The sequence below is a fragment of the Pseudophryne corroboree genome, chromosome 12 (genome assembly GCF_028390025.1).
Source record: "Pseudophryne corroboree isolate aPseCor3 chromosome 12, aPseCor3.hap2, whole genome shotgun sequence".
Taxonomy (NCBI): domain Eukaryota; kingdom Metazoa; phylum Chordata; class Amphibia; order Anura; family Myobatrachidae; genus Pseudophryne; species Pseudophryne corroboree.
Genome location: NC_086455.1, coordinates 2,959,122 through 2,985,947, shown reverse-complemented (window position 1 = coordinate 2,985,947; position 26,826 = coordinate 2,959,122). Strand labels below are relative to the sequence as shown.

Below are 26,826 nucleotides of genomic sequence, written 5' to 3'. Positions count from 1 at the left end.
CGGAGCCGCTCTGTCTGGCAGCAGAACTCGCTGGTGACCGGGAGCCGCTCTAGCCTGTGCTGCGCTCGGAGTCTATGATATGCCGTCAGCCGGGCTCTGCTAGTCTCTTTGGTGCAGGCGGGGTGCTGGGCCGGACATGGCTGCTGCGGCACTCTTCCCGGCCTTGTAGAACTACTGCTCCCAGTATGCTTGCTAGAGAGTGACCCCCTAGGAGCCGGGGCGTAGTCACTAATCTCCCCGCCCCCTGTGACAGCCCCGCCCTCCCAGGGAGGACCCCGCCCCCAGCGAGTGACGTCAGTCGGTACGAAGAGGCGACCTGGCCGCTACCATGGCGGCGGCTGCTGGGCCGGGAACTGGGAACTGCGACCCCGTGATGGCGGAGACCGTGTGACCGGCCCGGGAGGCGAGGGGGCACCGACTGCGTAATGTAAGTGTGTGTATTATCCACTCTGCTACCCTGTTTATGTATATATACTGTCCACTCTGCTACCCTGTACATGTATATACTGTCCACTCTGCTACCCTGTAAATGTATATACTGTCCCCACTGCTAACCTGTACATGTATATACTGTCCACTCTGCTACCATGTATATACTGTCCACTTTGCTACCCTGTATATGTATATACTGTCCACTCTGCTACCCTGTGTGTGTATGTATGTATGTATGTATGTATGTATGTGTGTGTGTGTGTATGTATGTATGTATGTATGTATGTGTGTGTATATATATACTGTCCACTCTGCTACCCTGTACATATACCGTCCACTCTGCTACCCTGTGTGTGTGTGTGTATGTATGTATGTATGTATGTATGTATGTATGTGTGTGTATATATATACTGTCCACTCTGCTACCCTGTACATATACCGTCCACTCTGCTACCCTGTGTGTGTGTGTGTGTGTGTGTGTATGTATGTATGTATGTATGTGTGTGTGTATATATATATACTGTCCACTCTGCTACCCTGTACATATACTGTCCACTCTGCTACCCTGTACATATACCGTCCACTCTGCTACCCTGTGTGTGTGTATGTATGTATGTATGTGTGTGTATATATATACTGTCCACTCTGCTACCCTGTACATATACCGTCCACTCTGCTACCCTGTGTGTGTGTATGTATGTATGTATGTATGTGTGTGTGTATATATATATATACTGTCCACTCTGCTACCCTGTACATATACTGTCCACTCTGCTACCCTGTACATATACCGTCCACTCTGCTACCCTGTGCATATATATACAGTCCACTCTGCTACCCTGTACATGCACGTACTCCTGTACTGTTACTGCCTGTGTGTATACTGTCCACTCTGCTACCCTGTACATGTACGTACCCCTGTACTGTCACTGCCTGTGTATACTGTCCACTCTGCTACCCTGTACATGTACGTACTCCTGTACTGTCACTACCTGTGTGTATACTGTCCACTCTGCTACCCTGTACATGTACGTACCCCTGTACTGTCACTGCCTGTGTATACTGTCCACTCTGCTACCCTGTACATGTACGTACTCCTGTACTGTCACTACCTGTGTGTATACTGTCCACTCTGCTACCCTGTACATGCACGTACTCCTGTACTGTTACTGCCTGTGTGTATACTGTCCACTCTGCTACCCTGTACATGTACGTACTCCTGTACTGTCACTGCCTGTGTGTATACTGTCCACTCTGCTACCCTGTACATGTACGTACTCCTGTACTGTCACTGCCTGTGTGTATACTGTCCACTCTGCTACCCTGTACATGTACGTACCCCTGTACTGTCACTGCCTGTGTGTATACTGTCCACTCTGCTACCCTGTACATGTACATACTCCTGTACTGTCACTGCCTGTGTGTATACTGTCCACTCTGCTACCCTGTACATACTCCTGTACTGTCACTACCTGTGTGTATACTGTCCACTCTGCCACCCTGTACATGTAAGTACTCCTGTACTGTCACTGCCTGTGTGTATACTGTCCACTCTGCTTCCCTGTACATGTACGTACCCCTGTACTGTCACTGCCTGTGTGTATACTGTCCACTCTGCTACCCTGTACATGTACGTACCCCTGTACTGTCACTGCCTGTGTGTATACTGTCCACTCTGCTTCCCTGTACATGTACGTACCCCTGTACTGTCACTGCCTGTGTGTATACTGTCCACTCTGCTTCCCTGTACATGTACGTACCCCTGTACTGTCACTGCCTGTGTGTATACTGTCCACTCTGCTACCCTGTACATGTACGTACCCCTGTACTGTCACTGCCTGTGTGTATACTGTCCACTCTGCTTCCATGTACATTCACCTTGTAGATTGTAAGCTCACAAGAGCAGGGCCTTCTCCCCTCATGTACCTTTCTTTCTCTTACTTACACTATCTTATACTCCATACTCCCTTTGATGGGACCTGACCCCGGGTTTTCTATACCTGTCCTATATTGTCTTGAATTTGTTTGCTCATGTGATTATGTACTGTGTAATTGGGCGCTGCGGATCCCTTGTGGCACCATATAAATAAACAGTAATAATACCCCCGTGCTGTCACTGCCTGCACGTGTTTATTTACTATCCACACTCATACCTTATACATTTTTATACTCCTATACTGTCCTTGCCTGTATGTGTATTTATATGTTTTATAATTACTTTTCTCTAACGTCCTAGTGGATGCTGGGGACTCCGTAAGGACCATGGGGAATAGACGGGCTCCGCAGGAGACATGGGCACTTTAAGAAAGAATTTATATTCTGGTGTGCTCTGGCTCCTCCCTCTATGCCCCTCCTCCAGACCTCAGTTTGAATCTGTGCCCGGACGAGCTGGGTGCTGTTCAGTGAGCTCTCCTGAGCTTGCTGTTAGAAAGTATTTTGTTAGGTTTTTTATTTTCAGGGAGCTCTGCTGGCAACAGACTCCCTGCATCATGGGACAGAGGGGAGAGAAGCAGACCTACTCTCTGAAGATAGGTCCTGCTTCTTAGGCTACTGGACACCATTAGCTCCAGAGGGATCGTACACAGGATCTCACCCTCGTCGTCCGATCCCAGAGCCGCGCCGCCGTCCCCCTCGCAGAGCCGGAAGACAGAAGCCGGGTGAGCATGAGAAGCAAGAAGACTTCGAAATCGGCGGCAGAAGACTCCGGTCTTCACTGAGGTAGCGCACAGCACTGCAGCTGTGCGCCATTGCTCCCACACTAACCAACACACTCCGGTCACTGTAGGGCGCAGGGGGGGGCGCCCTGGGCAGCAATTAGAGACCTCTTTGGCAAAAGTTTAGCATATATACAGTTGGGCACTGTATATATGTATGAGCCCCCGCCAAAAATTGTACATTGAAGCGGGACAGAAGCCCGCCGCTGAGGGGGCGGGGCTTCTTCCTCATCACTCACCAGCGCCATTTTTTCTCCACAGCACCGCTGAGAGGAAGCTCCCCAGGCTCTCCCCTGCAGATACACGGTAGAAGAGGTTAAAAAGAGAGGGGGGGCACATAATTAGGCGCAAAAATCACTGTAAACAGCAGCTACTGGGTTAACATTAAGTTACTGTTATTCCTGGGTTTATAGCGCTGGGGTGTGTGATGGCATACTCTCTCTCTGTCTCTCCAAAGGGCCTTGTGGGGGAACTGTCTTCAAATAGAGCATCCCCTGTGTGTGTGGTGTGTCGGTACGCTTGTGTCGACATGTTTGACGAGGAAGACTGTGGAAACAGAGCGGGAGCAAATGAATGTGGTGTCTCCGCCGACACCTGATTGGATGGATATGTGGAAGGTTTTAAATGATAATGTTAATTCCTTGCATGAAAGGTTGGATAAAGCTGAAGCCTTAGGACAGTCAGGGTCTCAGCCCGTGCCTGATCCTATGTCGCAGAGGCCGTCAGGGTCTCAGAAGCGCCCACTATCCCAAATTGTTGACACAGATACCAACATGGATTCTGACTTCAGTGTCGATTACGATGATGCAAAGTTACAGCCTAAATTGTCTAAATCCATCCGTTATATGATTATAGCAATGAAGGATGTGTTGCACATCACAGAGGAAAACCCAGTCCCTGACAAGAGGGTGCATATGTATGGGGAAAAAAGGCAGGAGGTGACCTTTCCCCCTTCACATGAGCTAAATGAGTTATGTGAAAAGGCTTGGGAATCTCCAGATAAAAAAACTGCAGATTTCCAAACGGATGCTTATGGCGTATCCCTTCCCGCCAACGGACAGGTTATGCTGGTATTCCTCCCCTAGGGTGGACAAAGCTCTAACACGCTTATCCAAGAGGGTAGCCCTGCCGTCACAGGATACGGCCACCCTAAAAGATGCTGCGGATAGAAAGCAAGAGGGTACCCTGTAGTCCATTTACACACATTCAGGTACCTTACTAAGGCCGGCAATTGCGTCGGCCTGGGTGTGTAGTGCTGTAGCAGCATGGACGGACACCCTGTCTGAGGAACTTGATACCTTAGACAAGGATACTATATTAATGACCCTGGGGCATATAAAAGACGCTGTCCTATATATGAGAGATGCTCAAAGAGACATTAGTCTACTGGGTTCTAGAATAAATGCTATGTCGATTTCTGCCAGAAGGGTCCTGTGGACTCGGCAATGGACAGGGGATGCCGACTCAAAAAGGCACATGGAGGTTTTACCTTACAAGGGTGAGGAATTGTTTGGGGAGGGTCTCTTGGATCTGGTCTCCACAGCTACTGCTGGAAAGTCAAATTTTTTGCCATATGTTTCCTCACAACCTAAGAAAGCACCGTATTATCAAATGCAGTCCTTTCGATCACAGAAAGGCAAGAAAGTCAGAGGTGCGTCCTTTCTTGCCAGGGGTAGAGGAAAGAAGCTGCACAATAATGCTAGTTCCCAGGAACAGAAGTCCTCCCCGGCTTCCACTAAATCCACCGCATGACGCTGGGGCTCCACAGGCGGAGCTAGGCCCGGTGGGGGCGCGTCTCCGAAATTTCAGCCACAAGTGGGTTCACTCCCAGTTGGATCCCTGGGCAATAGATATTGTGTCTCAGGGATACAAGCTGGAATTCGAAGAGATGCCCCCTCACCGATACCTCAAATCGGCCCTGCCAGCTTCCCCCCTCGAGAGGGAAATAGTGTTAACTGCAATTCACAAATTGTATCTTCAACAGGTGGTGGTCAAGGTTCCCCTCCTTCAACAAGGAAGGGGTTATTATTTGACCATGTTTGTAGTACCGAAACCGGACGGTTCGGTCAGACCCATATTGAATTTAAAATCCCTGAACATATACCTGAAAAGGTTCAAGTTCAAGATGGAATCGCTCAGAGCGGTCATCGCAAGCCTGGAAGGGGGGGATTTTATGGTGTCTCTGGACATAAAGGATGCGTACCTTCATGTCCCCATTTATCCACCTCATCAGGCGTACCTCAGATTTGTGGTACAGGATTGTCATTACCAATTTCAGACGTTGCCGTTTGGTCTCTCCACGGCACCGAGAATATTTACCAAGGTAATGGCGGAAATGATGGTACTCCTGCGGAAGCAAGGGGTCACAATTATCCCATACTTGGACGATCTCCTCATAAAGGCGAGGTCCAGAGAGCAGTTGCTGATCAGCGTGGCACGCTCTCTGGAAGTGTTACGACAACACGGCTGGATTCTAAATATTCCAAAGTCGCAGTTGATTCCTACGACTCATCTGCCTTTCCTGGGCATGATTCTGGACACAGACCAGAAAAGGGTTTATCTCCCGATGGAGAAGGCTCAGGAACTCATGACACTGGTCAGAAACCTATTAAAATCAAAACAGGTGTCGGTGCATCACTGCTCTCGAGTCCTGGGAAAGATGGTGGCATCATACGAGGCCATTCCCTTCGGCAGGTTCCATGCGAGGACCTTTCAATGGGATTTACTGGACAAATGGTCCGGATCACATCTTCAGATGCATCGGTTAATCACCCTATCCCCCAGGGCCAGGGTGTCTCTCCTGTGGTGGCTGCAGAGTGCTCACCTTCTCGAGGGCCGCAGATTCTGCATTCAGGACTGGGTCCTGGTGACCACGGATGCAAGCCTCCAAGGGTGGGGGGCAGTCACACAAGGAAGAAATTTCCAAGGTCTGTGGTCAAGTCAGGAGACTTGCCTTAACATCAACATCCTGGAACTAAGGGCCATATACAACGCCCTACGTCAAGTGGAGACCCTGCTTCGCGACCAACCGGTTCTGATTCAGTCAGACAACATCACCGCTGTGGCTCATGTAAACCGACAAGGCGGCACAAGGAGCAGGGTGGCGATGGTGGAAACCACCAGAATTCTTCGCTGGGCGGAGAATCACGTAAGCGCACTGTCAGCAGTGTTCATTCCGGGAGTGGACAACTGGGAAGCAGACTTCCTCAGCAGGCACGACCTCCACCCGGGAGAGTGGGGACTTCATCAAGAAGTCTTCACGCAGATTGCAAGTTGGTGGGAACTGCCACAGGTGGACATGATGGCATCCCGCCTCAACAAAAAGCTACAGAGGTATTGCGCCAGGTCAAGAGACCCTCAGGCGATAGCTGTGGACGCACTGGTGACACCGTGGTTGTTCCAGTCGGTCTATGTAGTTCCTCCTCTTCCTCTCATACCCAAGGTGCTGAGAATCATAATAAAAAGAGGAGTGAGAACAATACTCATTATTCCGGATTGGCCAAGAAGGACTTGGTATCCAGATCTGCAAGAAATGCTCACAGAGGACCCGTGGCCTCTGCCTCTCAGACAGGACCTGCTGCAACAAGGGCCCTGTCTGTTCCAAGACTTACCGTGGCTGCGTTTGACGGCATGGCGGTTGAACGCCGGATCCTAGCAGAAAAAGGCATTCCGGATGAGGTTATTCCTACGCTGATAAAGGCTAGGAAGGACGTGACGGCTCAACATTGTCACCATATATGGCGAAAATATGTTGCTTGGTGTGAGGACAGGAATGCCCCTACGGAGGAATTTCAGCTGGGCCGTTTCCTTCACTTCCTACAGTCGGGAGTGACTTTGGGCCTAAAATTGGGTTCCATTAAGGTCCAGATTTCGGCCCTATACATTTTCTTTCAAAAAGAACTGGCTTCTCTGCCTGAAGTTCAGATGTTTGTAAAGGGAGTGCTGCATATTTAGCCCCCTTTTGTGCCTCCAGTGGCACCTTGGGATCTAAACGTGGTGTTGAGTTTACTGAAATCACACTGGTTTGAACCACTTAAAACGGTGGAATTGAAATATCTCACGTGGAAGGTGGTCATGCTATTAGCCTTGGCTTCGGCTAGGCGTGTGTCAGAATTGGCGGCTTTGTCACATAAAAGCCCCTATCTGGTTTTCCATGCGGATAGAGCAGAATTGCGGACCCGCCCACAATTTCTGCCGAAAGTGGTTTCATCCTTTCATATAAACCAACCTATTGTGATGCCTGTGGCTACTACTGACTTGGAGGATTCCGAATTACTTGATGTGGTCAGGACTTTGAAGGTTTATGTAGCCAGAACGGCTAGGGTCAGGAAAACAGAATCTTTGTTTATCCTGTATGCTTCCAACAAGCTTGGGGAGCCTGCTTCAAAGCAAACTATTGCTCGCTGGATCTGTAACACGATTCAGCAGGCTCATTCTGCGGCTGGATTGCCGCTGCCTAAATCGGTTAAGGCCCATTCCACGAGGAAAGTGGGCTCTTCTTGGGCGGCTCCCCGAGGGGTCTCGGCATTACAGCTTTGCCGAGCGGCTACTTGGTCAGGTTCAAACACTTTTGCAAAGTTCTACAAGTTTGATACCCTGGCTGAGGAGGACCTTGTGTTTGCTCATTCGGTGCTGCAGAGTCATCCGCACTCTCCCCGCCCGTTTGGGAGCTTTGGTATAAATCCCCATGGTCCTTACGGAGTCCCCAGCATCCACTAGGACGTTAGAGAAAATAAGATTTTACTTACCGGTAAATCTATTTCTCGTAGTCCGTAGTGGATGCTGGGCGCCCGTCCCAAGTGCGGACTTCTTCTGCAATACTTGTTTATAGTTATTGCTTAAATAAGGGTTATGTTATGGTTGCATCAGGGTTGAACTGATGCTCTGTTGTTGTTCATACTGTTAACTGGGTAAGGTTATCACAAGTTATACGGTGTGATTGATGTGGCTGGTATGTATCTTGCCCTGGATTATCAAAATCCTTTCCTTGTACTGTCAGCTCTTCCGGGCACAGTTTCTCTAACTGAGGTCTGGAGGAGGGACATAGAGGGAGGAGCCAGAGCACACCAGAATCTAAATTCTTTCTTAAAGTGCCCATGTCTCCTGCGGAGCCCGTCTATTCCCCATGGTCCTTACGGAGTCCCCAGCATCCACTACGGACTACGAGAAATAGATTTACCGGTAAGTAAAATCTTATTTTTACATTTCCTATATTGTTACTGTGTAGTGTTACTGTATACATCTCCTGTAGTGTTCCTGTATACATCTCCTATAGTGTTTCTGTATTCATCTCCTATAGGGTTACTGTATATAAGGTTACTGTATACATCTGCTATAGTGTTACTGTATAAGTCTCCTATAGGGTTACGGTGTATAGTGTTACTGTATACATCTATAGTGTTCCTGTATACATCTCCTATAGGGTTACGGTGTATAGTGTTCCTGTATACATCTCCTATAGTGTTACTGTGTATAGGGTTACTGTATACATCTCCTATAGGGTTACTGTATACATCTCCTATAGGGTTTCTGTATATAGTGTTACTGTATACATATCCTATAGGGTTACTATATATAGTGTTACTGTATACATCTCCTATAGTGTTCCTGTATACATCTCCTATAGGGTTACGGTGTATAGTGTTACTGTATACATCTCCTGTAGGGTTACTGTATATAGTGTTACTGTATACATCTCCTATAGGGTTACTATATATAGTGTTACTGTGTATAGGGTTCCTGTATACATCTCCTATAGGGTTACTGTATACATCTCCTTTAGGGTTTCTGTATATAGTATTACTGTATACATCTTCTATAGGGTTACTATATATAGTGTTAATGTATACATCTCCTATAGTGTTACTGTATACATCTCCTATAGGGTTACTGTATATAGTTACTGTATACATCTCCTGTAGGGTTACTGTATATAGTGTTACTGTATACATATCCTGTAGGGTTACTGTATATAGTGTTACTGTATACATCTCCTATAGGGTTACTATATATAGTGTTACTGTGTATAGGCTTCCTGTATACATCTCCTATAGGGTTACTGTATACATCTCCTTTAGGGTTTCTGTATATAGTGTTACTGTATACATCTCCTATAGGGTTACTGTATATAGTGTTACTGTATACATCTCCTGTAGGGTTGCTGTATATAGTGTTACTGTATACATCTCCTATAGGGTTACTATATATAGTGTTAATGTATACATCTCCTATAGTGTTACTGTATACATCTCCTATAGGGTTACTGTATATAGTGTTACTGTATACATCTCCTGTAGGGTTACTGTATATAGTGTTACTGTATACATCTCCTGTAGGGTTACTGTATATAGTGTTACTGTATACATCTCCTATAGGGTTACTGTATACATCTCCTATAGGGTTAAGGTGTATAGTGTTACTGTATACATCTCCTGTAGGGTTACTGTATATAGTGTTACTGTATACATCTCCTATAGGGTCACTATATATAGTGTTACTGTGTATAGGGTTCCTGTATACATCTCCTATAGGGTAACTGTATATAGTGTTACTGTATACATCTCCTATAGTGTTCCTGTATACATCTCCTATAGGGTTACGGTGTATAGTGTTCCTGTATACATCTCCTATAGTGTTACTGTGTATAGGGTTCCTGTATACATCTCCTATAGGGTTAATGTATTACATCTCCTATAGGGTTTCTGTATATAGTGTTACTGTATACATCTCATATAGTGTTACTGTATACATCTCCTATAGGGTTACGGTGTATAGTGTTACTGTATACATCTGTAGGGTTACTGTATATAGTGTTACTGTGTACATCTCCTATAGGGTTACTATATATAGTGTTACTGTGTATAGGGTTCCTGTATACATCTCCTATAGGGTTACTGTATACATCTCCTTTAGGGTTTCTGTATATAGTATTACTGTATACATCTCCTATAGGGTAACTATATATAGTGTTACTGTATACATCTCCTATAGTGTTACTGTATACATCTCCTATAGGGTATCTATATATAGTGTTACTGTATACATCTCCTGTAGGGTTACTGTATATAGTGTTACTGTATACATCTCCTGTAGGGTTACTGTATATAGTGTTACTGTATACATCTCCTATAGGGTTACTATATATAGTTACTGTATACATCTCCTGTAGGGTTACTGTATATAGTGTTACTGTGTACATCTCCTGTAGGGTTACTGTATATAGTGTTACTGTATACATCTTCTATAGGGTTACCTATATATAGTGGTACTGTATACATCTCCTATAGGGTTACTGCATATAGTGTTACTGTATACATCTCCTATAGTGTTACTGTAAATAGTGTTACTGTATACATCTCCTATAGTGTTACTGTTTACATCTCCTATAGTGTTACTGTATACATCTCCTATAGGGTTACTGTAAATAGGGTTACTGTATACATCTCCTATAGGGTTACTGTATACATCTCCTATATGGTTACTGTATATAGTGTTACTGTATACATCTCCTATAGGGTTACTATATATAGTGTTACTGTATACATCTCCTATAGTGTTACTGTATACATCTCCTATAGTGTTACTGTATACATCTCCTATAGTGTTACTGTATACATCTCCTATAGTGTTACTGTATACATCTCCTATAGTGTTCCTGTATACATCTCCTATAGTGTTCCTGTATACATTCTCCTATAGGGTTACTGTATATAGGTTTCCTGTATACATCTCCTATAGGGTTACTGTATACATCTCCTATAGGGTTACTGTATATTGTGTTCATGTATACATCTCCTATAGGGTTACTGTATATAGTGTTCCTGTATACAGCTATAGTGTTCCTGTATACATATCCTATAGTGATACTGTATTTAGTGTTCCTGTATATGTTTCATATAGTGTTACTGTATATAGTGTTGCTGTATACACCTCCTCCTATAGGGTTACTGTATAAGGTGTCGCTGTATACATCTCCTATAGTGAAACTGTATTTAGTGTTTCTATATACGTGTCCTATAGTGTTACTGTATATAGTGTTCCTGTATGCATCTCCTATAGGGTTACTGTATATAGTGTTCCTGTATACATCTCCTATAGTGTTACTGTACACATCTACTATAGCGTTACTGTATATAGTGTTGCTGTGTACATCTACAGTGCATCCGGAAAGTATTCACAGCGCTTCACTTTTTCCACATTTTATGTTACAGCCTTATTCCAGAATGGAATCAATTTTTCCCCCCTCAAAATGCTACACACAATACCCCATAATGACAAAGTGAAAAAAGTTTTTTTGAGATTTTGGCTAATTTTATTAAAAATAAAAAATGAAGAACTCACATGTACATAAATATTCACAGCCTTTGCTCAATACTTTGTTGACGCACCTTTGGCAGCAATTACAGCCTTAAGGCTTTCTGAATATGATGCCACAAGCTTGGCACACCTATCTTTGGGCAGTTTCGCCCATTCCTCTTTGCAGCACCTCTCAAGCTCCATCAGGTTGGATGGGAATCGTCGGTGCACAGCCATTTTCACATCTCTCCAGAGATGTTCAATCGGATACAAGCCTGGGCTTTGGCTGGGCCACTCAAGGACATTCACAGAGTTGTCCTGAAGCCACTCCATTGATATCTTGGCTGTGTGCTTAGGGTCATTGTCCTGCTGAAAGATGAACCGTCACCCCAGTCTGAGGTCAAGAGCGCTCTGGAGCAGGTTTTCATCCAGGATGTCTCTGTACATTGCTGCATTCATCTTTCCCTCTATCCTGACTAGTCTCCCAGTTCCTGCCGCTGAAAAACATCCCCACAGCATGATGCTGCCACCACCATGCTTCACTGTAGGGATGGTATTGGCCTGGTGATAAGCGATGCCTGGTTTCCTCCAAACATGACGCCTGCCATTCACGCCAAAGAGTTCAATCTTTGTCTCATCAGACCAGAGAATTTTGTTTTTCATGGTCTGAGAGTCCTTCTGGTGCATTTTGGTAAACTCCAGACGGGCTGCCATGTGCTTTTTACTAAAGAGTGGCTTCCGTCTGGCCACTCTACCATACGGGTCTGATTGGTGGATTGCTGCAGAGATGGTTGTCTTTCTGGAAGGTTCTCCTCTCTCCTCAGAGGAATGCTGTATCTCTGACAGAGTGACCATTGGGTTCTTGGTCACCTCCCTGACTAGGGCCCTTCTCCCCCGATCGCTCAGTTTAGACGGCCGGCCAGCTCTAGGAAGAGTCCTTGTGGTTCCGAACTTCTTTCATTTACAGATGATGGAGGCCACTGTGCTCATTGGGACCTTCAAAGCAGCAGATATTTTTCTGTACCCTTCCCCAGATTTATGCCTCGAGACAATCCTGTCTCGGAGGTCTACAGACAATTTCTTAAGGGCCCTACAGACATGCCGATCCGCCGCCGAGCTGCCCGACGGCGGATACGTCCGACGGGCGACCCGGCGGCGCGGGGGGGCAATGACGGGGGGAGTGAAGTTTCTTCACTCCCCCCGTCACGTGGCTCCATTGAAGTGCAGGCAAATATGGACGAGATCGTCCATGTTGGCCTGCATGTACAGCCAATGGGGGACCAGCGATGAACGAGCGCGGGGCCGCGCATCGTTCATCGCTGGAGCCTCCACACTGAAAGATATGAACGAGTTCTCGTTCATTTATGAACGAGATCGTTCATATCTTTCAAACAAATCGGCCAGTGTGTAGGGCTTATTAGACTTCACGCTTGGTTTGTGCGCAGACATGCACTGTCTAGTGTGGGACCTTATGTAGACAGGTGTGTGCCTTTCCAAATCATGTCCAATCAACTGAATTTACCACAGGTGGACTCCAATTAAGCTATAGGAACATCTCAAGGATGATCAGTGGAAATAAGATGCACCTCAGCTCAATTTTGAGCTTCATGGCAAAGGCTGTGAATACTTATGTACATGTGATTTCTTACTTTTTTATTTTTAAATAAATTTGCAAAAATCTCAAACACTTTTTTCACATTGTCATTACGGGGTATTGTGTGTAGAATTTTGAGGGGGAAAAATGAATTTATTCCATTTTGGAATAAGGCTGTAACATAAAATGTGGAAAAAGTGAAGCGCTGTGAATACTTTCCGGATGCACTATATAGTGTTATTGCATATAGTGTTCCTGTATACATCTCCTATAGTGTTACTGTATATAGTGTTTCTGTATGTCTCCTATAGCGTTACTGTATAGTGTTCCTGTATACATCTCCTATAGCGTTACTGTATAGTGTTCCTGTATACATCTCCTATAGTGTTACTGTATATAGTGTTCCTGTATATGTCTCCTATAGTGTTACTGTATATATAGTTGCTGTAGTTATCTGCGATCGTGTTCTTTAGTCATCATAGCGTGCGTTATATCACAGCAATATAGAAAGGGAAAGTGTACTGATTGGTGATGAGCAATCTGAAGAGGAGCTACATAAACAACAAAAGCCGCCAATATGTGTATGATGATTCAGTCCACAGTGTGCAGTTTCCCCACCTAGGCATGATTAGCCGTCTACCCTCCCTCCCCAAATCCATATACAGGAAACAGGGCATCATTTAGTTTGGGGGGTGATAAAGAAATCGTAGGGTCCTCCAGCAACATATGTCTCATACCAGGGCGTGTCACAGAAGCAGTTCTATTCCGGGCTGAGGGAATATGTGGAGCCTTCCCGCAGCTGGAAGAAGCATAGCGTAGCTGGTTCCTAGGCAGGGAGGGTGATGGCGGCTGTGTATTAGCGCACATCTGTAGTATGCACTTGCTAGCTACCACTGGAATTACCAGTAACAATTTTTTGCTTTCCGCTTGTACTGGGATAGTCGGAGGCACAATTCCCAGCGCTGACAATGAGAGGTAATTCCCAAGATAAGTAGAAGCAAATCTATTAACCGATGTCCAAAATCGCCGTGTTAGAGGGCGATCCCACGTAGTGTGTGAGAGTGTCATTGTCTGACAGACCCAGACCTGGGGGTGTGGGGAGAGAGACCCATTATGGTAAATCTTAGAGAACCTTCCCCGTACATGCGAGACTCAGGGAAGCGCGGACTGAGAATGTAATAGTTACCGCGGCCGATTGTCCATAGTAATATGGAGATATATGTAATATCTTCATGCTCTGCCGGAGTGTAAAGCAGTAACTCCGTGTGGGAAAACGCGTTGCACAGAAGCCAGAGCTTTGGGGGGGTCATTCTGAGTTGATTGCTCGCTACAGATTTTCTCAGCGCAGCGATTTTGTCAGAACGAGGCTAATCTGCGTGTTCACCGCAATGTGCAGGCACGTTGTACAAGGCCAAAGAGCTTTGTGGTTTTGCACAGGTTCTAGCGATGCTTCCAATCGCACTAGTGGACGCAAGGAGATTGACAGGAAGTGGGAGTTTCTAGGTGTCAGCTGACTGTTTTCTGGGAGTGTTTGGAAAACCGCAGGCGTGGCCGGGCGTTTGCTGGGCGGGTGTCTGACGTCAATACCGGGACCTTCGTCGCAGCAATCATCGCACAGGATAAGTAACTACAGGGCTGGTCTTATTCTGTACAAAATGCGTTTGTACCCGTTCGGCTGCACAAGCGTTCGCACACTTGCAAAGCGAAAATACATTCCCACGTGGGCGGCGACTATGCGTTTGCACGGCTGCTAAATGTAGCTAGCGAGCGATCAACTCGGAATGAGGGCCTCTGTGTCTACAGAACAAGTAGCATCCCGTTTGCCAGCGAGTAGAGTGCAGGTGAGGTCTGAGGAACAAGCAATAATTCATAGTAGTTTAATGTGAGACCCTGTCCTAAAGAGCTTACAATCCAGCTGTTCAATGCAAAAAAAAGTTTTAATAGATACACTGTCCCTATTCTAGTGGCCTGTTAGGACTATAGAGGAGCCTCCCCAGAGAAGCTTACACTATACGCTGGTCTCAGCCGCTGTGACAGGTGAGAGCAGGAGGCGGCTCTGGTTGCAGTAACCTCTTGGAAACAGGCAGCTTGTGTGTCAGCAAGTTTCCATGTAAGCGATTCCTTCAGCCTTTGTTCTGTGCAGACAGAGCGCACAATGTGTACGTTCAGATAACACACCCTCCTCTGCTCCTCTCACCGCCAGGACATTCCATACAGTGACGTCTGTGTGTGTTGTACATAGTGTGCGTGCAGCGTCATGTGTGTGGTGTCTTGTAGTGTATTCTGTGCTTCTTTCACTGCCTGTGTCGTATGTCAGGACTCCCGTCAGATAGGAGTACCACCACTGCCTGTGTCGTATGTCAGGACTCCCGTCAGATAGGAGTACCACCACTGCCTGTGTCGTATGTCAGGACTCCAGTCAGATAGGAGTACCACCACTGCCTGTGTCATATGTCCGGACTCCCGTCAGATAGGAGTACCACCACTGCCTGTGTCGTATGTCAGGACTCCCGTCAGATAGGAGTACCACCACTGCCTGTGTCGTATGTCAGGACTCCCGTCAGATAGGAGTACCACCACTGCCTGTGTCGTATGTCAGGACTCCCGTCAGATAGGAGTACCACCACTGCCTGTGTCGTATGTCAGGACTCCCGTCAGATAGGATTAGGTACTGCAGCTTGCGTTGCATGCTGGTACTTCCATCATATTGTGGTACCGCAGCTTGTATGGTGTGCTGCGATGTGTGACCCCGCTGTGTGTGTGTGTGTAGTGTATGGTGTGGGGTTGGGATCACGATTCTGGTGACTCAGTTGTGTACTGTCATCAGGTGTGACATGAGCTGGAAAATACCTCTCCCCAGGTGCTGGCGGCACGTCACTCACTGACCTTTCCACCCAGCCGCTGCTGCTGCAGCTCGTCATACATACAGTGTGGTCTGTCATATCACTGCTAGCCGCTGCCAGAGTGCTAGAATTACATTGTGCCGGCGGTCAGTACGTGTGATCTGGACACACTCTTTCTACGCACTGACACTTATACTATAAAGAGCGATATATATATATATATATATCTATCACTCCCTACAGCGTACTGATGCTGTAGCACAAAGATCCCCTGCCCAGTGCACAGGCCACTCTGATTATCCAGAGACTCGTCTCGCCACACCTGATCACCATATCCAGTCATTTGTCTTCATCCATTTTCTCTGTATAGTATGGGCCCAATTCCAGCTGCTTTTCAGGGTGTCCATTGGCTGTAGGGTTTGTGGATGTGGTGGTCCTCTGTATTTCCATAAACTGAAATAGTAGTCGGTGATCCCTATTGATTGCATCGCCGTCAGAACGTATGGCGCTGACAGCTTTGTGGATTGATAGTTACTTCCAAACAATGTAGAAAGTAGCAGCCACGTGCAGTGTGAATGCTGTGTATATACCAACGCGTTTTGACACAACCAGCGTGAATGCTGTGTATACACCAACGTGTTTTGACACGACCAGCGTGAATGCTGTGTATACACCAACGTGTTTTGACACGACCAGCGTGAATGCTGTGTATACACCAACGCGTTTTGACACGACCAGTGTGAATGCTGTGTATACACCAACGCGTTTTGACACGACCAGCGTGAATGCAATGTGTATTTTCAGTGCATCCTGACGTGCAATTGAATTGGTGTGACTGCTGAGTGTATTTCTAAGGCGTTCCATCATGAAAGTGAAAGCAGTTTGTATTGGTAACGCGTTCCGCCCTGGGTAGTACAGTGATTCACTGTTATAATTCTCATTGATGCTGCACCACCATTTGATATGTAATCACTCGGAATGGTCGTTGGATCTTTAGATAGTTTGTTTTATTTTGTTATGTGGTTAATTATTTGCATCTTCCTCTCTGTTAAGTGGTCTGGGCTTGTTTCCTCTGTGCGGATGGAAGGACTGGCCATCGGCGTGAATGTCCGTTTCACCTAAAGGAAGGGAAACGTGCAGCATATCCTTTCATTTTGGGCCCATATTGATGGGCAGTTGTGTGCAGCCATTTCTGCTTAATAAAATACAAAGACACCCCCACGCCTCTGTTCTCATGTATAATGATAAGTGCAGAGACTATGGTTCTATAGACCAAATGGCTTGTGCCCTTTATCTTTTATACAACTTATGTAATTTTTATGTCTTCTCTTTGTCTTTCCAGATCTCATATGTGGACTGAGCCGTGAGATGAGCGACGCCATGGTGGAACCAGTAGCAGACCAGCTCTCTGGCGAGGTGGCCTCACAAGCTAACAGTGGGACCCCCCTTGGCGTCATCACAGAGGGTGTGGTGGAGCTGTCTCTGGTCATAGACCCAGACGTGGCACAGAAAGCCTGCCAGGATGTCCTGGAGAAGGTGAAACTCATACATGGCTCCTCCTTGGAGAACCTGGATCATGTAGACGATGACAGCCAGGAAGACGCAATGGCCAATGGGAACTCAAGCAAGAAACCGGAAGAGCCTGCTGTCTCCATCACCAGATGTAGAATCTCTGAGGAGGACGAGTCTCTGATGGACATCAATAGCGTGAAGAACGCCCGGCGGAGGCAGAAGAACAATTCCGCTAAGCAGTCCTGGCTCTTGCGTCTGTTTGAGTGCAAGTTGTTTGACGTATCCATGGCCATTTCATACCTTTATAACTCCAAGGAGCCCGGGGTGCAGGCCTACATCGGCAACCGACTCTTCTACTTCAAGAACGAGGACGTGGACTTCTATTTACCGCAGCTTCTAAACATGTACATTCACATGGATGAGGACGTGGGGGATGCCATCAAGCCCTATGTGGTCCACCGTTGCAGGCAGAGCATAAACTTCTCCTTGCAATGCGCTTGGCTTCTGGGGGCCTATTCCTCGGACATGCACATCTCCACGCAGCGCCATTCCCGGGGGACCAAGCTACGTAAAGTCATTCTCTCTGATGAGCTGAAGCCGGTTCACAAGAAGCGTGAGCTGCCCCCGTTGAGCTTAGTTCCGGATACCGGCCTATCCCCGTCCAAGCGGACTCACCAGAGGTCCAAGTCCGATGCCACCGTTAGCATCAGTCTCAGCAGCAACTTAAAGAGGACGGCGAGCAACCCCAAGGTGGAGAACGACGATGAGGTGAGACTTCCTTTCTCGAGGTCCACGTAGGACATTGCGGGCACAAAGTGTGTTAGATCTGTGGGGTGTTGTCTTCCACACATGGTGGGCCTTACAGGAGTCTGTCCATTATAATGAAGTGTCTTACTGGATCCTAGTTTTGCCTGTGTTTCTCTGCAGGGGCCACGCAGGAGGGGTGACGGCTTGTCTGCAGGGGCCACGCAGGTGGGGTGGCGGCTTGTCTGCAGGGGTTACGCAGGTGGGGGAGGCGGCTTGTCTGCAGGGGCCACGCAGGTGGGGGGCTTGTCTGCAGGGGCCACGCAGGTTGGGGGGGCGGCTTGTCTGCAGGGGCCACGCAGGTGGGGGGGCGGCTTGTCTGCAGGGGCCACGCAGGGGGGGCGGCTTGTCTGCAGGGGCCACGCAGGGGGGGCGTCTTGTCTGCAGGGGCCACGCAGGGGGGGCGGCTTGTCTGCAGGGGCCACGCAGGTTGGGGGGGGGGGGGGCTTGTCTGCAGGGGCCACGCAGGTGGGGGGGGGCGGCTTGTCTGCAGGGGCCACGCAGGTGGGGGGGGGCTTGTCTGCAGGGGCCACGCAGGTGGGGGCGGCTTGTCTGCAGGGGCCACGTAGGTGGGGGGGGGGGGGGCGGCTTGTCTGCAGGGGCCACGCAGGTGTGGGGGGGGCGGCTTGTCTGCAGGGGCCACGCAGGGGGGGCGGCTTGTCTGCAGGGGCCACGCAGGTGGGGGGGGGCGGCTTGTCTGCAGGGGCCACTCAGGTGGGGGGCGGGCTTGTCTGCAGGGGCCACGCAGGTGGGGGCGGCTTGTCTGCAGGGGCCACGTAGGTGGGGGGAAGGGCGGCTTGTCTGCAGGGGCCACGCAGGTGTGGGGGGGTGAGGCGGCTTGTCTGCAGGGGCCAAGTAGGTGGAAGCCCTCAGTTGGGCATTGTTGATTGCAGCTTACTCTGGGCGAGATCTGCCTCCTAGGACAATGCTGTATGTACAGTAGTGCCTGGCTCTATGGGGTGTTTCCTGTAGACAAGCATAGTATGGGGGTGGAGGGAATCTACTCTGCATAAAACAGCCTGGTAGCTGGACATTCAGCCGAGGCAGAGCCTAGATAACCAGTCACACTCACTATCCCCTATCCTCATCCACAGCCTGGCAGTCACATGACTCGGCATCTCATTCACAAGCTGGCAGTCACATGACCTGGCACCCCATTCACAGCCTTGCAGTCACATGACTCACCACCTCACTCTCATGACCCAGCACACAATCATTCCGTCGTCTGTAGTCAGAGCTGCAGCGACACCCTGTGGTAGGCCGCAGTCACTGCAGGATGGGGAATCCCGCTCAGCACGCGTGTATCAGCTGAGGAGACCTGTCCTTGCACTCTGTACAGGCTGAGCAGCAGCAGGGTGTTCTCGGCTGTGATTAGGGCGAGGACAGAGCGCAGGCTGTAGGGGGAGAGGAGTTGTATTGTTGGGTGTATGTAGCATGATGGCGGCCGAGGCTTGCTCTGGCGATGGGAGGATTCCGTGTGGTGAGGGCAAGTGACTTAATTAGCAGCTCCGACAATTTGATTGAGCAATCTGTGCTCAAGCATGAATATCCTTAGAGCCTGACCTGTGGAGCGAGTTGGGGGACAGTGAGCATGGGTGCCATATTGCCGGACAGTGGTGACACCCCCCATAGAGGGCAGGCAGTTCTACTAAATCACTTACTTGTGCAGTGGGCGGGGTCAGGCTGTGATGGGAGCTGGACTTGATGTCACACCCATCAGTGACCCCAGGGTGCCTACGGGTGCTGTGACGCAATAAACCTAACCCTGCTCTTTTTCCCCGTCCACTGGATTCCGCGACTGGCCTCGGGTCATCACACTCCTCCACGTCTCCGGCAGAGCAGGTGGGGTGTGGTCATTTAGGGGGCCCTCCCTCAGGTACAGCGGTGTATACATCAGGCGGTGCGCCCCGGGGAGGGGGGTGAGGGTGGGGAATAATGTCCGTGTAACCGTAGTGGCTAAATCTCTGCCTTTCTCTCCCCCTCTCCCTGTCACCTCCTGTCATTCCCTCCTTCCCAGGACCTCTCCTCCAGCTCGGAAAGCCTCGATAGGTCCTTCTCCTCCGTAAGTGGATGGTTTACATGTAGTCGGTTGGGGGTCTTACTGGCTTCTCTCTCTACCAGCAGCATTTCCTCTGCAGGGACTAAAGGGGCCACACGCAATATCCCCCCCCCCCCCCCCCCCTTCCCCCCCGCATGTCTGCAGCCTGGCGGCATCACGCTTACTAGCAGCAGTGGGGGCTGTGCGTGGAAATATAAGGAACTCCGCTGCTGGCGGCATTCACAAATACAGCTGTAAAAGGTTCAGGAACGCGTCAGCCCTGATGATGATTCAGCTGACTGAGCGAAACGCGTCCTGCCAGATGATGAAATAGAGCTGGGCCCCACCCTCTTGCACAATCTGATTGGTTGGACCCATCCAGGTGACAAGAGTCCATACAGTGTCAATGCCGTGGGGTATTTTACGCACATTTGTGAATGTCACACCGTCATCTGCGTTCTACGGCTGCCGATCCCTCTACTCAGTGAAACAGCTTTATTTACAGTCCCCCTCTATTACACACTGCTCTGTGCATGGTCTGTTGCGGCGTGCCCCAATGTTACCCAGTCATTTCCCCCATTGTTCCTGCCGGAGACACACCTGAATGAATGATAGCGGGCCCTGTATGTCACTAAAGGGCCCTGCCAAGATGTTATCTACAGCGACTGCCCGAGATATTGTCCTGACCTTCTGCAAGTAACACCTGGTGATCTCGCTGACCTGCTTGGTCTTTCCGTGGCAGTAATGAGGACGAGGGCTGGCACACAGGGTGAGGGGGCTCCAGAAACATGCTGGGACTTGTGGTCCCACAATAGAGCCACCGGAGGAGTATAACCATAAGCAGATCTGTTTCAGTGAATGTCACTGCTCCCTGGCTGTCATTACACTACAAATCCACACGGCTGTCACGTGCTGTGTCCCCCTCCCACATATCTAGTGCCTGCCGCATGGTCTGCCCCCCCCTCTCCACACACACACACACCCACTGCGCATTCCCTGTCTGGCGACACTGCATGACAGCTTGCTGGCTTAGAGAGTGTTGCCCACGTACCCCCAGTCACAAGCTCCTAGCACAATTTCCATAATTTATTATGGAGAAGGGTGGACAGTACAGTCGGTTGTTCTCTGCCTGCTGCCATATTTCTGTAAAAAAAAAAAAGTGGAAGTTGGTTACACAGATGACACACATGCATTAACGTTTCCTCTTCTGATGCATAAGATCAGGTTGGAGGCTCCAGGCCAAAGTTCTCGGGTTGTGGTCACTTCTGCTGTTGTGAGGCTCCGAGAGTCCTCCTCCCGCCTCTAGCGGAGTACGTGGCCGAGCAGAGGAAATGCTGTTTCTCTATTACAGGGCTGGCCAAACCGGTCCCCGAGATCTACCAACAGTTCATGTTTTCCAGGCCTCCTGGAGATCTGTAGAATTGTCAGTTAGGAATGAATGCGGCACATCTTCATTAGTAATGACTACACCTGTGCACCAGAGAGGTGATCTGGAAAATGTGACCTGTTGGTAGATCTCGAGGACTGGTTTGGCCAGCTCTGCTCTATTATGATTATTGTAATTGTAAAGTGTTGGAGAACGAATTACAAGCAAATCCTTATTTAATTCTTATTTCTTTTCCTTTCCGATCTATTTTCAGTTTCTTGTTTTATTTTGCCCTCTTGAGCCGCTGTGCAGGGTGGTATCCCAGCTGGTAGAGTGCCAATCCCCTCATCACACATTGCTATGTGCCCACTGCCGCCCCCTGCCTGTCAGCAGAGGGGTACGACACCCCTAATGTCCTTTACACCACCTTCTAATGTTTTTATTTTTGATTCTACGTCCTACGTTCTGATGCAGGATCATGGAAACAAATCTTTTGGACAAAGCTCATGATTAAGTATGCTCATAGTAAAAATAAGTTCATTTGAATAAGCATCTGTAGTCTCCAGGTCCCGCTGGATATGTCCTAGATGTGACCTACGCGTTTCGCAGACAAAACATCTTGTGCAAAATGCATAGGATAGCCTCCAAAGTCGCGTTGTGCATGTTTGCGGACTTTGGAACTCGTGCGGAACTGAACTCTATCCGGGGTTCCAGGGGAATCTGGTCACCGATCCCACATCTGGGATATCTCTGGCGGACCCTGAAGACTAAAGATAAGAATCTTTGTCTTCTAATAACTTTTTATTGTGAGCCTTGTGCAATAGATTGGTGGCTCTACTTATGTTGTCCTGGGATGGGACACTCCACCGTTGTGTCCAGTGTCTCCCTGATCATATAAATAAATAAAAAGCACACCAGGAATGAGAAGCAATTTACAAAGCTCCGAAGCTCGCCTGAAGGCACGCAGTACGTGATTAAAGTTACCTGAAGGTGAAGGCCTGTGATTTCTCCAGGAAGGTGATGGGAAAACGCGGGCGTCCGACTGCTACGCCTTGAGTGGGACTAGTTGTAGTAATATGTGATGCGCGTTTCGCCCCTTCTCCAGCTGGGAACCCTCTGTCTGTGAACGGCTTCTGGGAGAGGTGCGGAATGCGATGATCCCTTCAGCATATTCACTTGTAGTATTTTATTTACTTACAGATTCTTTGCAAAAACAAATAATAATAATAATAATAATAATAATGCATTTACTTACTCTGAACAGATTGCGTCATCAGCTCCGTGGGCTGGTGCGTGTAGCTGCCGGCACTGTATCAGGATATCGGCCGCCAGACTAAATCATTTTACTTAATCGTTTTGTTTTCTCCTATAGATTTCCAGGGCAGAGAGGTCTTCTGTTGACCTTCCCGACTTAAAAGTAGAATGTTGGGGAGACTGTGTGTTCCCCTCATTAGCCACGTGCTTCTGCTGCCCAGCATATATTGTGTTCTGGTGGGGATGGAAAGTGAGAGTGATATAGTACAGACCTGGGATGTCTAAAGCATTGGTACAAAAGTCACTGATGAGGGGCTTAGGGGTGTCTGATGGACTGGTGCTAAAGTCACTGATGAGGGGCTTAGGGGTGTCTGATGGATTGGTGCAAAAGTCACTGATGAGGGGCTTAGGGGTGTCTGATGCATTGGTGCAAAAGTCACTGATGAGGGGCTTAGGCGTGTCTGATGCATTGGTGCAAAAGTCACTGATGAGGGGCTTAGGGGTGTTTGATGCATTGGTGCAAAAGTCACTGATGAGGGGCTTAGGGGTGTTTGATGGATTGGTGCAAAAGTCACGGATGAGGGGCTTAGGCGTGTCTGATGCATTGGTGCAAAAGTCACTGATGAGGGGCTTAGGCGTGTCTGATACATTGGTGCATGGTGCAAAAGTCACTGATGAGGGGCTTAGGGGTGTCTGATGGATTGGTGCAAAAGTCACTGATGAGGGGCTTAGGGGTGTCTGATGGATTGGTGCAAAAGTCACTGATGAGGGGCTTAGGCGTGTCTGATGCATTGGTGCAAAAGTCACTGATGAGGTGCATGAGGATGAAATTGCTGATGGGTTAGTACTGTATGGGATCCAGGGCTGGTCATTGTGTCAAGATAATGGAGACCCTGTGTGACGGGTATGGTGGCATGTGGTCACTAAGACGCCTTTAGATGGTCTTGTGAGCCACCCTGTCCCAGTTAGCATTTATCAGGCTAGTGTGATATAAGGGGGTACAGAAGGTGCTGTGACAGTATATGGGCAGTGATGGAGGTAGGTGAGCGAAGGATCAGTGATTATAGTGGGCAGACCTTAAACAACTGTAGGTCTGGTGTTGAGATTTTAGATGCCCCAACAAGACCTCGCCATATTGGCCAGTCCATTAATTATTGGGTGATGGGCATTTAGTGGTGGACGTGGTTGGAAAGGGGTTGAGCGATTACCAATTAACCATTTCTGGCTGTCTCTTTGCACCCTGGCAGCCTGTGCGGCTCGCTCCGGAGAGGGAGTTCATCAAGTCTCTCATGGCCATTGGGAAGAGGCTGGCCACCCTCCCCACCAAGGAGCAGAAGACCCAGCGGCTCATCTCCGAGCTGTCTCTGCTCAACCACAAGCTGCCCGCTCGCGTCTGGCTTCCTACGGCCGGCTTCGACCATCACGTTGTGCGAGTGCCCCACACCCAGGCTGTGGTGCTGAACTCCAAGGACAAGGTATGGAATGGGTTGTATCTCTTGGAGGATATGGGAATGTGACCTGGGGGCCTGTGGATCACTGGCATGCCATTCCTTGGATATGTTTGATAGAAAGCGATGGTCCCCCATGCTAGGCATACGTATATAAAACCGAATAACGTGTAATCTGGCCCCAGGATGACTAACAAGCTTCTCCTTCTAGGCTCCCTATCTCGTCTACGTGGAGGTTCTGGAGTGTGAGAACTTTGAGACATCCATAGTCCCAGCTCGGATCCCTGAGAACCGTATCCGGAGTACCCGCTCTGTGGAGAACCTTCCGGAGTGCGGCATCACCCATGAGCAGAGGGCCAGCAGCTTCACCACTGTCCCCAACTATGACAATGACGACGAGGCCTGGTCTGTGGATGACATCGGGGAGCTGCAGGTGGAGGTCCGTCTCCGTATCCATGTGCCGCTGTTCCCGCGCCCGGCGTGCCTCCTCACTGACCGTATGCTCTTCTTATCCAAGCAGCTACCGGAGCTACACACCAACAGCTGTGACAACATCTCCCAGTTCTCCGTGGACAGCATCACCAGCCAGGAGAGCAAGGAGCCGGTCTTCATCGCGGCCGGGGACATCCGGTGAGGTCCTACTGCTGCTGAGATGGCGTTTGTGGGGAGGGGTGGCCTTTATGGGGGGGATGTCTGTAGGTGGTTTATGGTAGATGTTTGCACAGGATCATCCGTTGCGTTATCTCTTGCAGGCGCCGTCTCTCGGAACAGCTGGCTCACACACCCACCACCTTCCGCAGAGATCCGGAGGATCCGTCCGCTGTGGCCCTAAAGGAGCCCTGGGAGGAGAAAGTCAGGTATGGAAGCCTGTAGCGTTGTCTGTGTATCTACAGTACATGCATACAGTGTCTGTACAGGCCCTCAACACCCACCGTACATGGCTGTAGAGGTATAAACACACTCAGCGGCCGCATAGGACCTCGCTTTGCCCCCAGCCTATAGAAACATTACTACCAGCGTCCGGCTATTGGCGACAGGATAGCTTCACACAGCTTCTGCAAATCAGGATACAGGGCACTAGTGCCTGGGCTGACACACCCCATACCTAGGGGAGCAAATTACTCAGGGAAGACTACAAGAGTGGTACAGCTGTATAACATACAATGCAACACCGTAGTATAACTAGGTACAATTTATTTATTTATTAGCAGTTTCTTATATAGCGCAGCGTATTCCATTGCTCTTTAAAATTAGAACAACAGTGTTAGAACAAAACTGGGTAATAGACAGTCATAGAGGTCGGAAGACCCTTTGCAAGCTTACATTCTATAGGGAAGCATTGAAGGTTATGTGGGTGGGTCTGGAATTTGGTAGGCTTGTCTGAAGAGGTGAGTTTTCAGGGAACGATTAAAGGTTTGGAGACTAGAGGAGAGTCTTATTGTGCGTGGGAGTGCATTCCACAGAGTGGGTGGAGCCCGGATAAAGTCCTGTAATTTTGAGTGGGAACAAGTAATACAAGAATCAGAACAAGGTACAAGAATCTTAGAGAATAGTTGGGTTAGTCACCTATTACCCACAAATACCCCACGGATAACCGTTACCCACACTGCCTTATATTTTCCCATGGAGAGAACACTATAGGGACTGGGACGCCGAAAGCAGCTTGCAGCAATGTTGTAGGTGATTATCTGGGAGATCACCAGTCTCTGAGATACTGTGGCCACCCCGTCCTGCACCAACAATCATTCCATTGTAAAAGTGACTTTGATCACGTTACTTCCTGTTTGGCATGAGCAACAACTGAACCTCTTGACCATGCTTTTATTGCTGCCACACAATTGGCCATCTGGATATATGCAGTATAGAGAAGCTGTGCCTAATAATGTGGCCACTACACAGGTATCTGCTGTCTGTATTATTACAATGCTTTATTTATATTGCACCAGAAAGGGTCTGCAGCTCTTTACAATGTTCAAAAACAGGACTGGCATGAAGAGAAAGTGACTCACAGTACAGAACATTGCAGAACAAGGTCTATAAACATTGCTGCAGCCGCCGCCATCAGCAGCGGGCTGGCAGAACACAGAGGTTAGGTGCTGCAGCGGGCTGGCAGAACACAGGGGTTAGGTGCTGCAGCGGGCTGGTAGAACACAGAGGTTAGGTGCTGCAGCGGGCTGGCAGAACACAGAGGTTAGGTGCTGCAGCGGGCTGGCAGAACACAGAGGTTAGGTGCTGCAGCGGGCTGGCAGAACACAGAGGTTAGGTGCTGCAGCGGGCTGGCAGAACACAGGGGTTAGGTGCTGCAGCGGGCTGGCAGAACACAGGGGTTAGGTGCTGCAGCGGGCTGGCAGAACACAGGGGTTAGGTGCTGCAGCGGGCTGGCAGAACACAGAGGTTAGGTGCTGCAGCGGGCTGGCAGAACACAGAGGTTAGGTGCTGCAGCGGGCTGGCAGAACACAGAGGTTAGGTGCTGCAGCGGGCTGGCAGAACACAGGGGTTAGGTTCTGGAGAAGCTTTCAGTGTACA

General features: G+C 48.8%; 1 protein-coding gene across 2 annotated transcripts; it reads left to right on the top strand.

Annotated features, from left to right (window-relative positions):
- Nucleotides 1-25,188, top strand: PI4KB (phosphatidylinositol 4-kinase beta). Of its 2 annotated transcripts, XM_063946660.1 has the most exons (7): nucleotides 1-427; nucleotides 17,221-18,158; nucleotides 20,212-20,256; nucleotides 24,100-24,327; nucleotides 24,512-24,739; nucleotides 24,821-24,930; nucleotides 25,053-25,188. In XM_063946660.1, the coding sequence occupies exons 2-7, from the start codon at nucleotides 17,247-17,249 to the stop codon at nucleotides 25,171-25,173; spliced, it is 1,644 nt and encodes a 547-aa protein (XP_063802730.1). In that variant the 5' UTR covers nucleotides 1-427; nucleotides 17,221-17,246; the 3' UTR covers nucleotides 25,174-25,188. The 2 variants fall into 2 exon arrangements, with proteins under 2 accessions (XP_063802730.1, XP_063802731.1); XM_063946661.1 differs by lacking the exon at nucleotides 20,212-20,256 and having other exon boundaries at nucleotides 5-427.
- The last annotated feature ends 1,638 nt before the right edge of the window (nucleotides 25,189-26,826 follow it).

Bases quoted from the DNA above. Each gene is read 5' to 3' on its own strand.
- PI4KB (XM_063946660.1), top strand. From the start codon at position 17,247: ATGAGCGACGCCATGGTGGAACCAGTAGCAGACCAGCTCTCTGGCGAG. The intron at 20,257-24,099 runs GTAAGTGGATGG...GCACCCTGGCAG, and splicing joins TCGATAGGTCCTTCTCCTCC to CCTGTGCGGCTCGCTCCGGA. The intron at 24,931-25,052 runs GTGAGGTCCTAC...TATCTCTTGCAG, and splicing joins ATCGCGGCCGGGGACATCCG to GCGCCGTCTCTCGGAACAGC.